This window comes from Alosa alosa, chromosome 4 (genome assembly GCF_017589495.1).
Source record: "Alosa alosa isolate M-15738 ecotype Scorff River chromosome 4, AALO_Geno_1.1, whole genome shotgun sequence".
Lineage (NCBI taxonomy): Eukaryota > Metazoa > Chordata > Actinopteri > Clupeiformes > Clupeidae > Alosa > Alosa alosa.
In genome coordinates, this window is record NC_063192.1 from 17,666,688 (window position 1) to 17,682,222 (window position 15,535).

A 15,535-nucleotide genomic window follows, 5' to 3' on the forward strand; every position below is an offset into this window, starting at 1 on the left:
TCACAAGTCGGGTTGGTTATGCTTGCAGAACTAATGAGGGCTTGCACATTGCGGGAAGGGCTTTGATGTTCTGGGTAGCTGGCTCCTTGTGTTTTCTCTGTTTCTCCCTGTCCCACATCAAAAATGGAGGGAAGGCTGAAGGAGGAGACCAGAAGCAGATGTTTCCATACGGTTTACTTTTTTCGCCTTTGTTTTAATGTAAGCATATACAGTAGGTTTTGAATATGTGCATACCCGTATACAGCACAAATGTCTTAGATAGATAGATGGATAGATAGATCTATCTATCTATCTATCTATCTATCTATCTATCTATCTATTCAAATGTTTTGAATGTCAGTTTGTCTGTCTCTGTCTGCCTGTCTAATCATTTCATCCTTTTATAATTTAAAGTGTGATATCTAAACAAATAACCACATCCATACACCACCAGAATTCCGATGTCCACCATCTCCATTCACTCTCTTTAATTTTGCGATGTCTGGTTGTCATTACTCCAGAGGCCGTCTGTGTGTGTTGCTTTGTATGTGTCAGTGGCATAGCACTGACAGGGGGGGAGAGGGAGGGTGAGAGAAAGAGAGAGAGGGAGAGGGAAAAAAAGAAAGAGAGAGGGAGAAAGAGAGAGACAGAGACAGAGGAAGGAGAGAGAGGTTGTTCAATCTCTCTGTCTCACACATGGGAGAAACAGCGACAGGAAATTCCCTTTTGCAGCAGCTCCAGGGTGAAATGATAAAGGAATGAAGAAATGCAAACCAGAGATCCAGCACTTTATCATTCTACACCACTCTCTCACTCTCTTACTCTCTCTCTCCCCCCTCTTTTATTGTCTGCCTAAATACTATGAGGGGCAAGCTCAGCAGAGCCACTGGGACAGTCGCTCTTTTACATTCCTCTAAGGGGCACTTCCCTTAGCGAACGGAGCCACAGAGCACATTAACTGGCAGCGGCGGGCCTATTGCAGCCTGAGTGTCTGTGAGATAGTCAGGGCTGTGTGCATCTGAAAGGGCGCGTTGGCGCACTCCACCCCTGCATAGATGTTAGCATTGTGCTAATGAGGCGAGTCGCCGAACAGGGACTCTGCCGAACACACACTGGCTTCAGTCTGTACCACTAGCAGCTGCAGCAGCGGCAAGGACAAGCCGTTCTAGCCAACACATGGCGCAGTCTGCACTGGCTATGAGTGCTGTGCAGCTGATCCCCTCACAGCAGCACACCACAAAGACTGGCATAATCACCCAGCGTCTCCGCAGAGATACCCAAAGGCCTGCCGGAAACAGTAGCCCCTCGCCTCGCGATCCCTCCCAAAAAGGCACCCATCTTCAGCGCACATCTGTCAGAGCCATAATCCCCAATCCCCCCTGCTCCACAGCCATCACGTTTGTTTCTTATTCAGCAGTGCATGTGTTTTTATATGAAAGTCAAATGCAAGTGATTGTGAAATTGTGTCTAAAAAGCTTTTTATGTAAGTTTTGGTTAACGACAGGATGTCAGCATTTTAAGTTCACACACACACACACACACACACACACACACACGCACACGCACACACTCACACACACACAGTTATCTTGCATACAGTCCAAGTAGCGACAGCTCAAACAGAAAAGTTGTATAGACAATATAATTATGTAAATTCACTATAAAGCTCTGGAGAAAAAATGGAATATGATTGTTACCACTTTTGCAATTCTCTAAATGCAATTTGACACAGCATTTGGGAGATTAAAAGTCTTCCATCATTGCATTAACTTCTGGCATCCACGAAGATCCAGCAGTCGTCCCACATCCCTCCCCCCATGAAACAATATGTATCTGTTTTTAATTTGATGTAGCCAAAGAAATCTCCAAGAAACAAAAGTGCTTCCTTCACACTCTGTCTTGCTTTGTAGGTAAGTCCTCAGTTTCAGCTCTCGCTGTTAAGAGTTCAAGCTGGGGTGGCATATCCATTTTTATAATGGTCCTGCAAGGTTCACTTGCTCCAGTTAAGCCATTAAGGAGTGGTATATCCATTGTCCACTGCCACACTGTTGGCCTTCAGCTAATGCTGAGAATGGTACCAGTTCACCATCCAAAAAGACATGCTTGGGCATAATTATCTGCTCTCATAAATGGTTGCAGAAATTGCCAAAGCAGAAAGAAATGTTATGAGTATACGTTTTCACATATGTACACAGGACTTGAAAACTGTGGTGGTGGCCACTCTGTTAAAATAATAATCTGTTCCTGCTGTTGTGCGTTGTTTTGGAGAAGAATGCAGATGGCTTTTGGGGCATTTTCATGGCTGAAAAGCTCAAGTCCAAACAGGCGAAGAGAAAGACAAATGACATGAGTCACCCCCTCCTCAATCTCTGACTTGGCATTTCGAGAATAACAAGAGCAACACAAAGAAAATGGATCCCAGATGATGGGATAAAACAAGCGGAGAGGCGAATAAACAGATACTGTGAGAGAGTAACACGGGAGGGATCATACACGCTCCCCGTCTCAAATAAAGTCATAAGTCAGGGATGAGGGACGTCTGGGTGGCTGAGTGCACCATGAGCCAGGAGGGTACATGGGCGCACATTGCCTCCCTTTTCTTCCCTCCGGCCAGAGCTGTTGATTCCTCAAAGGCTCCTGGCCACCCGCCTTACTTGCAGACGTTGACCCAGTCGGTGACACGGCACTCCTCGCACAGCACGTAGCAGCACCAGTGGAAGCGGCAGTGGCAGCGTTCGCTGCGCGTCTGCTTGAGGATGTTGTGGCCGCGGCCGCAGCACAGCGAGTCGCAGCCGTCCATGCCAGGGCTGCTCTTGTTGCAGATGCGCCCGTGCGTGCCCGGAGAGTCCACGGCCGCGTCCGGCTCACAGAAGTCCGGCGACTTCTCGAAGTAGACCAGCTCGCGGGACAGCGTACGCCTACGGCCGCTGTTCAGGTTGGATCCGGCGGCGCTGTTGCCGGAGCCGGTGGCAGCCACGACGCGAGGGTTAAACACCCCGCTGTTCTTGTTCTGGGAGTTGATGAAGACGGCTGACAGGAACTTCTCCCGCAACAGAGAGCTCACGAGTCGGAACTCTGGTGACACGTACCAGCAGGTCTTGAACTGGCAGCTGCCTGACGTGCCATGGCATTTGCACTTCCTCTTCATGTTGTCAGTGACTATCTGTGCAAAGAGAGATGGCAGTTTGTGCTTAAAACACGTCCCAACTGGCAGAGCTGCAAATCAGCTCAGTGGGGACTAATTTTGCATGACAAGCACTGAAAGATAACAACAACAGTGAAAAGACACAACAACCATAAATGCAATCCAAACACTCAACATCAATTATGCCTCTCACAGATGTGTCACTCTCTGATTTTATAGGCCCACCATGATTTGATATAAAAATACTCCGGGTGACAGATTAAAAACAGAAATGTTATGTGAGCTGTGAGGAAAAATGTTTAAGACAGAGATACACACTGGATTCCCACAGAGCCCATCATGCTCTCTGACCACACCTGTCGACCGACGCGGCTGTTGTGGATCCTCATGCGGGCGTGGATGTCCCTTGGGGAGCCCCGCGAGTCCAGCCAGTCTCTGGAGAAGCGCACCCCGAAGCGGGCGTCGTGGCTGCAGCCGCCCCACTCCCAGGTGTCCTGGAGCGAGGCCACCTCCTCTGGCAGAGGCTTCAGCAGGGTGGAGGGGTGTGCCGCGTGCAGGGCAGCGGACACCGACGCAGCGCCCTGGTGGTGCGGAGGGATGTACCCGGGCTGGTGCCCTCCTGCGGCTCCCCCTGCCGCCGCCGCCGCCGCCGCCATGCCCACACCGGCGCCCCGCTGCAGGGTCTGGAGCTGGAGCTGCGTGAGCTTCAGGCGGATCTTATCGTCGTCGAGGCGCCGTTTGGCCTCGCAGCCGCAGCCGCGGAGCTTGCCCATGCTGCAGGCGGACGCCACCGAGTGGGCCACGCCAGCCGCCAGCAGGGACAGGGTGAAGGCACTCTCACGGAAACCTGCACGGGAGAACATTCTCATGTTAGACAGTCAGCACGCTCGCACACACACACACACACACACACACACAAAGCAGCTCATAACACCACAGGCATGACAGCACTGCAGGGAATCTTGGCATTTCCAGTGATCCGTGTGTGCTCTCTTTCTCACACACCATTTGTCTGTCTCATCCCTCCATTTTATTCCCCTAATGTGTTGAATATACTTCCACAGTCATAAAAAAAACACTGCCTGGCATCCATTTAGCTCTTGCGTAAAACCATCCATGCATGCTTCCCATTATATGGCAGTGACGAGGATGGCTCCAGTTACTCCCTGGTGCCCTGCGTTGACTCACCCCGGTTGAGGATGGCACTGTGGAGGGGCAGCTTGCCGTGGCTCTCCAGGGACGAGCAGTTCCAGCGCTGGTCCCGGAGCTGGTGCTGGCACTCGTGGATGGCCACCTGAATGCCCTGCAAGGCCGAGGCGGTGACGTCGGGGCTGCGCATGCACAGGCGCATCTGCCGCTTGCTCAGGCCGGCCAGGCGCAGGCACACGGCGTTGGGGGTGAGCACCGGCTCTCCTGCCATCTTCAGGCCGAGGATGTCATTGCACAGGACCCTGCAGGGAGCACAGAGGGGCAGCAACACTGTTATCACGCAGGCCAGAAGTTGGGAATGGGACAGGCGGTCTGACTCTGTCAGCAGTAGTAGGCTTGTTTGTTTTGCTGCTTTATTGTTTATAACAATGCACTGAAATGTCTTCAAGGCTACAATGTGGATTGGCCAATCGAGACATTTAGGTGGGTTGGAAATTGCTTGCTGACAAGACAAGAAATGGCAATATTTTCACGTAAGTAGAACCTTTTGTTGTACCAACATTACTGATACCATATAAATACCACATACCACAAAATAATGTAGTAAACACGTAAATCTAAATGATAAAAAACAAAATAGAATGCATCTGGTGAAACAGAGATATTATGTATAACACTGCTATTTTATGCAGTCTACTTCAAGAAATTACGCACAAAATTTGCAATTTCTCATGTCAAAAAAGTCAAAATTCTTTGCCAAGACTGCAATTTATGCTGGTGTGGAACAGTGAATGATGTGTTCTCACAGCACAGGGCAAAAAAAAAACCTTGGAAAACAACTCCCTTGAAGGATTTTTATGCATGTGCTTTCAGTTGTTATGGGAGATTACATGAGAGAAGTGATCGCCAGCATCACAATTACTAACAATAATTTTTGTGTTCTTTTATCACCATCCCTTGGATACTTAAATAGGGGACATGACCCTAAGAGAGACAGTGAAAACAAAGCTCTTGGGCATTCCAAATCTCTGGTTCTCATCACTTTACTGGCAATGGAATTTGACGTTTTAGCTGAACAATAATATAAAAATCTGAGAAGAGGCCCCCTAGATAAAGTGTGATATCAAAAAAGCCCAACACATTTATAAACTTCATGTCCACCAGTATTTCTGGGGGTTAAGAGAGAGACCGGCATGTCCTTAATCATCCTGTTTCCTGATACATTCAGGGCTGATGGTTTTCATTAAGTGTGTGTGTGTGTGTGTGTGAGAGAGAGAGAGAGAGAGAGAGAGAGAGTGTGTGTGTGTGTGTGTGTGTGTGAGAGAGACTGCTGAAGAGTGTGTGTGAGAGAGAGAGAGCTTAGCATGTGTACTTTGGTAAACTGTTAGTTTGCTCATCATGATCACACTAATGATTACTGATTTTAATATCGCTATGAATGAACATCAGTGGATAGAAAGACAAAAGGTGATAGAAATAAAACTGTTGTGGTTAGAAATTCTGAGCTACAGCAGTGCCCTGCGTACCTGTAAACCTGCAGATATTAACGCAGAAAGTATCGCCCCATCAGATATTATTCAGTGAAATGTGACACTATTGATATGACGAGCATACCCTTAAACCCCTACGACGTCCTTGTTAAATAAGCAACGAGGAAACAGTAGTCCACATTGATAAGCCTACTTACGTGAAGGCAGGTGACAGAATTGCAGCAGCAAAAATCAAGATGCGTTCCAAACGGCGTTTATATGGCAAATCCATGGCGATAAGCACCTATCTGGGCGTGACATTAAAACACCGGTGTGATAATCGATATTTACGATGAATCTGGCAGGCAGAACATCTATGGTCGCTTCTGGAGAGCGCAGAGAGTGAAGTTCGAGCCCGAGCGGGCAGTGTAAGCTGGGACGAGCGCATGACAGTGAAGAGGAGGGGAAAACGAGGGAGGGGAAACACCGCCTCGAGCGGTTGTTTTTAAACGAATGATAGAGTGCAGCCATCAATTACACGATGCTATGCCCAATTAACAGATTATCCTCTCAATATCACACTTGTCAACGTTTCAGTCACGACGATTTGCCTTTGCAGACATGGGCTGTATAAACCAAGCATATAGCTGAACAAACATGTCATAGTTGTTACTTACCAAAACGGACTGGGATACCCCTTTTAAGTGTCTTCTCGTCTGATTGACAGTAAAACCCCATGTTTGATTGTAGGCATGTTTTCATTTCCCCCCCTTAAACAACAGGGAGCCGGCAGAAGGCAGGCGTGTGGCTCCGCTTGTGGCGCAAGAACAATATCTCCCACCCACTCACTACAGCGACCATGCCTCGCTTTAACTAAAGGACTACAGGTAGGGTTGTGTTAGCATCACTGAGTTATGCTGTAAATACATATATTTCCTATTAAGTGTAAATTATTCACTTTCTTTGAACACTAAAAATGTGTTTTTACTGCATCTAATTGTATTTTTACCGTGTCAGAAACCTCTGGGTGTAGCGGGCAGGCTAGGCTTTAGATGTTACCTTTACAAGATTTAAACTCTAGTTTCAAATACGCACCTTATCTTATTCTGTATTTTTAAGCTTCTGACCCCATCAAGATAAGTGACGCCTTGACCTGTAATTCACGCAAAGAACGTTTTAAAAAAACGGGAAACGGTGAACCAGATGATTTCTTTAAAATTAATTTTGATATTCAGTTAATGTGTGTTGAATGATGATTATTATTTAGTTATTTGTTATTGAATAAGACATGCGTAAATGTGTCGCTTATGACAAGCCGACGATGGACAGGTTTGGAGAGGACAACTCTAAGCGCAGGTGAATAAGCCTACTATCGCGACAGGTCAGAGCAGACAAGGTATACCTTGACATTATTTGAAGTCAAGTTATGCTTGGAACCTTGAAATATATTTCTACATTTACATTTCCTGGAATGTTTCAGTGTTGTTGTAGCCTTTGCAATTTGGCCAATTAAGTTAAAACCTTGTAGAAGCGCTCGCATAAAAAAAATCTTATCTGACAAGCTATTCTTCATTTAATCTCCACCATGCCCTTCTCTTAGATGTGGCAATGAAAAGTGCATTAGCATTTTGCCTTGGCGTGTATATCTAAGTGGCTTAAAAAGTGATTTGAAGTTGATTTGTATATAAAAGGCATCTCTTTAACCGGATTGCCTCTCTAATCTGCTCCGCGTCGCTTGACTGCTTCAGGAAACCAGCACCCTCAAGAGCTGGGAGTAAGCGTAGGATAGCAGTCATTAAAGGCCCTTAACAAAAGAACACTTCCTTAGCCATTTGCCTTAAACCTTCTGAAAACCTGAAGACGCGCAAACCCGCTTGTGTGTGTGTGTGTGTGTGTGTGTGTGTGTGTGTGTGTGTGTGTGTGTGAGAGAGAGAGAGAGAGAGGGAGAGAGAGAGAGAGACACCAAAGCAATACCATAATTTTGTGGATGACATATGCTTCATATCAGTCTGCTAAGGAACAAGCTGACATAGGATAGGCTACACTATACGATGTAAGGCTACATAGGCCTACAGTAAAGCACTAACATATTAAACTAAACTATTTATCTCAGACAGGTCTGCAAATAGACAATAATATACTGATCCTGGCCGTGATGCCTTCTGATAAAGATTTCAGATTGGTGATTCGTGATGTGGCCCGTGCCATCGCTCCGCTGGTCACAGCCTGCGTTCGAGGGAGGTCTGTTGTCCAGATGTTGGAAAGTTTTTTTTATTTTTTATCTTTATGCTCTCTTTTCTCTTCAGTGTCATTCCTCAGACTCACTGAGCAAATGGTACATTTTACAGTCGTCAGTTCATGATTTCCCTCTTTTGGTATCTAGTTTTAACCCTAAATGCAAAACAAAGTTAAATCAGTAATTAAAAAACTAGTGTATTGGGGTTTGATACATTTATATTGGTCTTGCATGTCCTGACCACACATCCTGTTTTAGTACAAATTTAAACTCGAGGTTGTTTTTATGGGGTTGTCTTATTGTTGAAAACCAGCCACAAATGTGTGCGTGTAAACTGACATGTGTGTGTAAACTGACGTGTTTGTCAAAGACCATGGATGAAAAAAAAAAAACGATTTTCGCAGTGTAAACTGGGACCGGGCAGGAGAGAAATTTGGTCATTCGTTTGCATGCGTAAAGACATTGGTTTTAGCTAGAGAAAGAGGGAGGAGACGCGGTTAAGGGAGTAATCCAACCACTCCGGGTAAAAAGGACAGATTAGATGTTTCATATTCCGCCGTTACTGTACTGTGCCGAGACACCAACTGCGCGCAAGGCATTGGAACGACATCCTGTGTGCACACCCACAACCATGCACACATTTTTTTCCCGGAGGAATAAATTCACTTGATACATTGTAGCCAATGTGGAAGAGTTAAGACGGAATCACGGTTTCTCAAAAGAGCAAATTAATTTATCCATAGAAGATCAGTGGATTTTTTTATACAACTGATTGACGACCGACTTCCTGAGTAATATGTTCAACTTGCTTGGTGGATCCTGTTCTTTCCCTCCTCATTCTCCTCTATCCCTCTGTTCATTTTTTGTTTTCTTTATTCATTGTACCCTATGAGGAGAATTAACCTATCCCTCCTTTCAATCCTATTCAAAAGCGGCAGGGAAAAAACAGAGGGAGATGGGAGCAGCAAATCCCTTTTTTATTCCACTTGTTGCGCTCAATAAGTGAAGAATGTGTCGCCTATCAGTCACCGAGGGGATCAAGTCTACAGGACGATCCCACGCGATCAATGGCTTGTACAGAGCATCAGTGAGATAGAGAGAGAGAGAGAGGCAGACAGGAGAAGCGGCAGCAGCAGCAGCAGCAGCGGCAGCATCCCTCCTGAGACCTCTGGTTAGAGCCGAAGATTCTCTGACTCGCACGCTTTGAAGCATTTTACCACTTTTTCTGCATATGCGGACAATTTCCTTCGTTTGAAGATTTTTTTGGAATGTGGAGTGGTAAGTTGGTTTATCTTAACCATTACCTGATATTTAATGAAAAGCGGGTGTTTGAAGAAATTGTATCACATTTCAGTTTAAGAGGCCAGTGGATGATCAGATCATGCGTTTCGTCAGTCTGTAAATAAATAAATAGCCCGAGCGCCATAAGCGATAACATGTTTCTGACACGTGTGTCAGTCAAAACACCCTTATTGATCTATTTTTACGTGTTTTGGGTAACTTAATCTATAAAGATACTTTGCAGGCCTCCACATAAGTAGCTAGCCCATCAATTTACCACGACTGATAAAATATAGGCTACATTTTTTCAGGATTTGCCTTGATGAAGATAATTCATGTTTTGTATTTTATTCTCTTCTTTGAGATATCATGCGTATACTCGCACTGCTCCTCGGGGTTAAAGCCGCTTGCGTCCTGCTGGTCTCATCGGTCCCTGGCACGGGAGCGGTTAACAATAGCGGCCGATGGTGGTGAGTTAATATGTGATGTATTCATTCTACACGGCCCATTCATATAGCTATGTTTTACGCACGCGTATGCCATAAGCTGCTAGTATGTGCATGTAGTTGGGTATCGTTACTTTGTGTGAGAGAGAACGCAGTCAGTCCATAAGCGATTGTAAAGCTAAATCTACAATTTCCCTGATGTTTAGGCTAGGCTATAGCATATTGAAATGGAATGATATAATGATAGCTAGCCGGTCTGTTTTCTAGGCTATGGGCTACTGCTTAGTTTGCGGGTAGCTGTTCAAAAACATGTGCGCCCTAAGGATGCTTATTCAAAAACATTTAAACTCCACTTAATCTCTCATTTAAATGTCATATGTATTTCGCATCCCATAATATATAGGCATATTTTTAACAGGTTATCAAAAATTCAACAACAGCTAAACACCCAAACAGCAACTTGATCACAAGTGCCCAAGATGTCTCAGGATAATCTCTTAATGAATTAAAAAAATGTGAATATGTTTAATATTTAACCTACTATTTAGTCCAGATTTAGAAAGAGGTTAAGACCATGTTTATTTACAGCGACTGCGCTCTCTCCCCCCTCTCTCTGTTTCCCTCGCCCTGTCATTTTGACAGTGTGGCTTGAACACGAGACAACATTTTTTAGTCCAATGTGGGATAAATTAAATGTGGATTTATTTCATGGCTGAAAGCATTTCCATTCCAGGTCGTATTGAGGGTCATATTCTCGTAATGTGCTGAACACTCCAGTGTAGGTTAAATTGTAGTAGTATTCAGCACTTGCCCATGTCTGGGTATGTTAATAATCTAATAAGCCAGAATGTGTGGAATATTATGTTTATGATTTTAAAAATGCAGTAGTATTGGATTGAAAATAAACAGAGTAGCCTCAAACAGTCCCAGAGCCCACATGTATCAAGAGTGTCAAGACGTCATTTATCTTCCCACCCACTCTGCCTCGGCGCTTTTGCAGTGCGTGCGAGGAAACCCGTGCGGGGAAGAGTCGTTAAGTGGGGTCCTGTGACAATCATTGTCTTTGAAAAGGATGAATAGATATAACGTTTGTTGCAGTCTTTTAAACTTTGCTGAACATATTAAGGGGGAAATAAATAATTTATACAGAAAGCAAGAGGGAACTGGGTCTCAAAAAGTATTAAAAATGCGATAATTGTGACCTGTAAGTCAGTGGACGTAGATCGACATTCTGATGTTGGCTACTTTGAGATGTTAATGCTTGAGCAATAAGAACAGTATATTTTGAATTTGTAATATAGCAAAAATCTGTATGAGTTGAATGTTAAGACCTCAAGCAAAATGGGATTAATTAATCTCAGTGATGTCAATTCGTTTGTACTGGATACAATAAACAGGCACACTAATGAATTATAAAGGTCGTCAAACGGTCCTTGGATGATTGAAATAGGTCTACCACGTACATCCTGTAAGCCTATATGACGCATAATTATGCTATTACAACACAGTAACAGCCCTGAGGTCAAGGTTAACAAGCAGTTTCCTTATTTTTATTATTTTTGTGGGCAGTCATGATCCATCATTTTTGCCATGCCGATTGTTTTTGTCCTTTCTAATAAGCAAATTCCCACCAGGCAATTACTTTGTTTACAGCAAGTTCTCAGTGTCTGCATGCAGATATGTGCCACATTTTCTAATGTTGTTTTTATTCAGGGAAATCAACAATGAATATTTTAATGAGTGGAAGCAATGCTATATGAATTCATTTCCAAATGACTCAAATTTAATGGCCATTGGCACCAGGTTGTTCCAGCAGCTTAGGGAACGGTAAAGGTCAGCTCCATACGAGGTGTGAGACACACGCAGCTTATCGCCAGCCTCCTTCATCTTGCCCCTTTTTTCCCCTTCTCTCTGGCAGGGGGATTGTGAATGTTGCCTCCTCAGCCAACCTCCTCACCAACTCCAAAAATGTGCAGTTGGTCCTGGACCCCAGCCTGGCTCTGCTCAGTCGTCGCCAGCGCAGGCTGATTCGGCAGAACCCTGGCATCCTCCATGCCATCGTAGCGGGCCTGCACACGGCCATGAAGGAATGCAAGTGGCAGTTCCGCAACCGCCGCTGGAACTGCCCCACCACCCACAGTCCCACCGTCTTCGGCAAAATAGTCAATCGAGGTAAGGTGGCCTCCACCCTCCCTGGGCTGCTGCTGCTGACATCATGAGGCTTTGCCAGAGCTGCATGCAGGGCTGTTCTGAATCTGTTGTGTGCTTTAAGGGGGGGGAGAGAATGGAGCAAAGCATTGATTTAATTCCCCCCCCAATAAATAAGGGGGTAATTGTGTGCAGAGTTATTTTCGCCCCAGCTTTATACCTATTTAAAACGCACTCAGTTTGGGCACACTGAGGAAACATTTCTGCTGTTGTTGTGGCAGGTTGCCGAGAGACGGCGTTTGTGTTTGCCATCACGAGCGCGGGCGTGACTCACGCGGTGGCGCGCTCCTGCTCCGAGGGGGCCATCGAGTCGTGCACCTGCGACTACCGACGCCGCGGCCCCGGGGGCACCGACTGGCACTGGGGCGGGTGCAGCGACAACGTGGACTTCGGTAGGATGTTCGGCCGCGAGTTTGTGGACGCCAGCGAGAGGGGCCGGGACCTGCGCTACCTCACTAATCTGCACAACAACGAGGCCGGGCGACTGGTGAGAGACTCAAACGCACAGCAGCGCGCACCGCAGAGCTCTCCTTCTCTGTCTCTTTCTCTCCGCTCCCTTTTTTGTTTCCCTCACAATTCTTTCAACTGACTATCCCTATCCCTCCAGGCCTTTGTTTGCCTGAAACACTTCTCTCTTAATCTCATTTATTTGCAAGTTCCCCATCGGTTTTAGTCCCCTCACCCGGGAGACATGTGAGATAATCCTCTTTGCCCCCCTCCCCACCCCCTTCTGCTGCAGACGGTGTCCTCAGAGATGCGGCAGGAGTGCAAGTGCCACGGGATGTCGGGCTCCTGCACCATCCGCACCTGCTGGATGCGGCTCCCTAGCTTTCGGACGGTCGGCGACATCCTCAAGGACCGCTTCGACGGCGCCTCCCGCGTGGTCTATGCCAACAAGGGCAGCAACCGGGCCTCGCACCGGGCTGAGCCACGCCACCTGGAGCCCGAGAACCCAGCGCACAAGCCACCCTCGGCCCGCGACCTGGTCTACTTCGAGAAGTCACCCAACTTCTGCTCGCATGGCGGCAAGATGGGCGTACACGTCACCTCGGGCCGGACATGCAACAGCTCGTCGCCGGGGCTGGACGGCTGTGAGCTGCTCTGCTGTGGCCGGGGCTACAAGACCCACACGGAGAAGGTGACGGAGAGGTGCCACTGCACCTTCCACTGGTGCTGCCACGTCAGCTGCCTCAACTGCACCAGTACCCAAACTCTGCACCAGTGTCTCTGATCAGAGCTGGAGTCGAGAGGAGATGAACAATAGCGGCTAGTGCTGTGCTCTGATGTCCAACAACCTGGAACAGGACTATGGGTTGTATATTTAAAAGGTTACATTGAGTAGATTAAGTCAATGGTTTTGAGGTAGAAACTGGGTGACTGTCAATAGTGCAACGGAAAAAAAAACTATTCAGCCAGGTTGTGGGTAATCACAAGTGGAAGCATTCACAAGAGTGTGTGCTTCCGGAAAAACAGGAAGAGGTCTTTTTTGGAATTGACTTATATTTTGGGTTGAGAAGAGCTGTTGTGTTTATCCAATCTTATCGGGTTATTCTCAGTTTGCATGCCCATTATTGTGAGGGAATTTCATGCAGTTATAATCAACAGGAGATGTACAAAGTTTTCTCCAGCAACAAGCGCGCCTTACACTTTATCATATCCGTGTCATAGAGGCAAGAATGCATTTCCTAGACAGACTGATTGATATGACCATTTCCTAGACTACTGTGTGGCTTTCTCGGCCCACTGGAAATGATTATATGCTTGCTTCAACTTCCCAACTGCTCTTATCAAGCCAAAAAAGGGATGAGAACCACTATGTATATTAAGGTGCTCCAAGACCAGGGTAGGGAGAGACAGGGTACTCGAGGGATGGGCAGGGCAGAACGGGTCTAACTCTAAAAACAGTCTGAGGCAAAACTCTCTCCTCGTCCTGTTTGTCTTCATACCAGCCGTCGTTTTTACACCCCCTCTCCCCAAGTGTCTGATAGTTTGGGCAGACCAAAAAAAAAAAAAGAAAAAAATCTAAAACTGGAGGGGAAAAACTGGACACAATGTCTGACAGATGTTTCTGTGGCCACAGAGCCACAAGCATGTTCTCTTACTCTGACGTAAGAAACTCGCGCAAGACGGCAGTTATTTAAGTTATCTGTGATTTGTTTTCTTTTGCTGCAGTTCTTCAATTCTCACATAAAACTGTGTGAAGTGCATCTCCCGGGAAGCGCTGTCATCTGCCCGGCTAATAGGCTGGGAAGCTGCACAGCTTGGCCAGCCTCTTCTGTTTCCCCATTCCAGCAGGCCATCTTTGTGTAGGGTCCTCTCTTATGGGAGCTGTTTCTAATGCGTCTTATCCATCTCAGTATTTAGCATGCTGTGGCACCAGACCCAGACGGGGCACGGTGGACAAGCTTCCCTTATACGCAAACAAACAAGAGACAAATCTAAAATGGAACTTAGACTTTAACAATAAAATGAAATCATTTGAATGTAGTTTAAATACACTGAACACAGTGTAGCGACAAATTCATATAGAGTTTAGATTGGTGGTATGGTTGGGCTATATCTATGGCGAGATAATGGAGAGTGAGCGTAGTATGTCTGAGTCATTAGGTAAACAGCCAAGCAGAAAGTACCCAGCTTACCTGAGCTATACACATCAACAGGTGAGGAAGAAGAGGACATTTCACAAGGACTGGAATTCAGTGACGTGATATAACCACCCAAATGGATTAGAAAACTGACACATTTGGTGGCAAGAAAAAGATAATCCCTTGTCCCAGTTATGTTTACAGGAGACAGACTATATGTGTAGCTTTTGCACATCAGGAACAAATGGTCAGACATCAACCATAAGAGTGACCATGTTTAATATCAGCTTACAGAACCAAAATGTAAATAATGTATAAAATATATATTTATGCTGATGTGACATGCAATGTGGGGGAGATGTTAAAATTAAGACAGTAAGGGATAAATCTTTATTGTTCTTACCAGTGAAGGGATATGTTCTCGATTAAGTTTGCGATAACTTAACAAATATCAAAAGTGAATCAAACTGACTATTTTCAAGTTGTGACCAAATATATGTAAGCAACATGGCTTTCCTGCCTACCTGCCCTGTTGGCTTTTTAACAACTGTGTTTTACATGCACTGAATATTATCTTTTTTTCTTCTTGTAAATAAGAAATATTTATTACTGTATGATGGATTTTATACTGTTAGGAAAGAGTTAAATACAAAGTATTTTAGAGCTTTAAGTTGAACCTGTTGAATAATTAGACAAAGGCTTTTGTTGTTTTCCAATAGTTTAATAGAACAATAAAATTTCTATTTTCATTTACGTCTTGTCGCTGAAATCTTTATTTTACGACTACATTGACTTATTCATGTTTAAAGTAGTGTGAGTCTCCGTTTTAGATCCAGTTTAATGGATATATTTGAAATTACTATCATTCATATCCCTGTCTCCATAGGGAATTTGAAAATTAATACAAATCTTATCCTTGGAAACATTTGGTATTATTATTTTCCCATACTTTGTCTTCCTTCTTTTTTCATCTCTCCTCTCTTCTGTTGGTCACCAAAATTCTTTTTACATTACACTCAGGCCCTCTTGATAAATCT

General features: G+C 45.4%; 2 protein-coding genes across 4 annotated transcripts; one reads left to right on the forward strand and one right to left on the reverse strand.

Moving 5' to 3' along the window:
• Positions 1 to 1,489: 1,489 nt before the first annotated feature.
• Positions 1,490 to 6,149, reverse strand: wnt10b (wingless-type MMTV integration site family, member 10b). The gene is made up of 4 exons (XM_048242414.1): positions 5,961 to 6,149; positions 4,313 to 4,575; positions 3,481 to 3,971; positions 1,490 to 3,142 (listed from the first exon to the last, which is right to left on the reverse strand). Exons 1-4 carry the CDS (start codon positions 6,032 to 6,034, stop codon positions 2,630 to 2,632), a joined length of 1,341 nt encoding a protein of 446 aa, XP_048098371.1. The 5' UTR covers positions 6,035 to 6,149; the 3' UTR covers positions 1,490 to 2,629.
• On the forward strand, positions 4,724 to 15,251 carry wnt1 (wingless-type MMTV integration site family, member 1). Of its 3 annotated transcripts, XM_048242415.1 has the most exons (7): positions 4,724 to 4,806; positions 6,525 to 6,629; positions 8,911 to 9,256; positions 9,624 to 9,729; positions 11,624 to 11,877; positions 12,135 to 12,400; positions 12,653 to 15,251. In XM_048242415.1, the coding sequence occupies exons 3-7, from the start codon at positions 9,247 to 9,249 to the stop codon at positions 13,142 to 13,144; spliced, it is 1,128 nt and encodes a 375-aa protein (XP_048098372.1). In that variant the 5' UTR covers positions 4,724 to 4,806; positions 6,525 to 6,629; positions 8,911 to 9,246; the 3' UTR covers positions 13,145 to 15,251. The 3 variants fall into 3 exon arrangements, with proteins under 3 accessions (XP_048098372.1, XP_048098374.1, XP_048098373.1); XM_048242417.1 differs by lacking the exon at positions 4,724 to 4,806 and having other exon boundaries at positions 6,377 to 6,629; XM_048242416.1 differs by lacking the exons at positions 4,724 to 4,806; positions 6,525 to 6,629 and having other exon boundaries at positions 8,445 to 9,256.
• Positions 15,252 to 15,535: the final 284 nt, after the last annotated feature.

Coding starts and splice junctions, on each gene's coding strand:
- wnt10b (XM_048242414.1), bottom strand. CDS start 6,034: ATGGATTTGCCATATAAACGCCGTTTGGAACGCATCTTGATTTTTGCT. Junction 3,972..4,312: donor CAGTGCCATCCTCAACCGGG/GTGAGTCAACGC, acceptor TCTCCCGTGCAG/GTTTCCGTGAGAGTGCCTTC. Junction 3,143..3,480: donor ACAGCCGCGTCGGTCGACAG/GTGTGGTCAGAG, acceptor CTCTTTGCACAG/ATAGTCACTGACAACATGAA.
- wnt1 (XM_048242415.1), top strand. Junction 11,878..12,134: donor CGGCAAAATAGTCAATCGAG/GTAAGGTGGCCT, acceptor TTGTTGTGGCAG/GTTGCCGAGAGACGGCGTTT. Junction 12,401..12,652: donor ACAACGAGGCCGGGCGACTG/GTGAGAGACTCA, acceptor CTTCTGCTGCAG/ACGGTGTCCTCAGAGATGCG.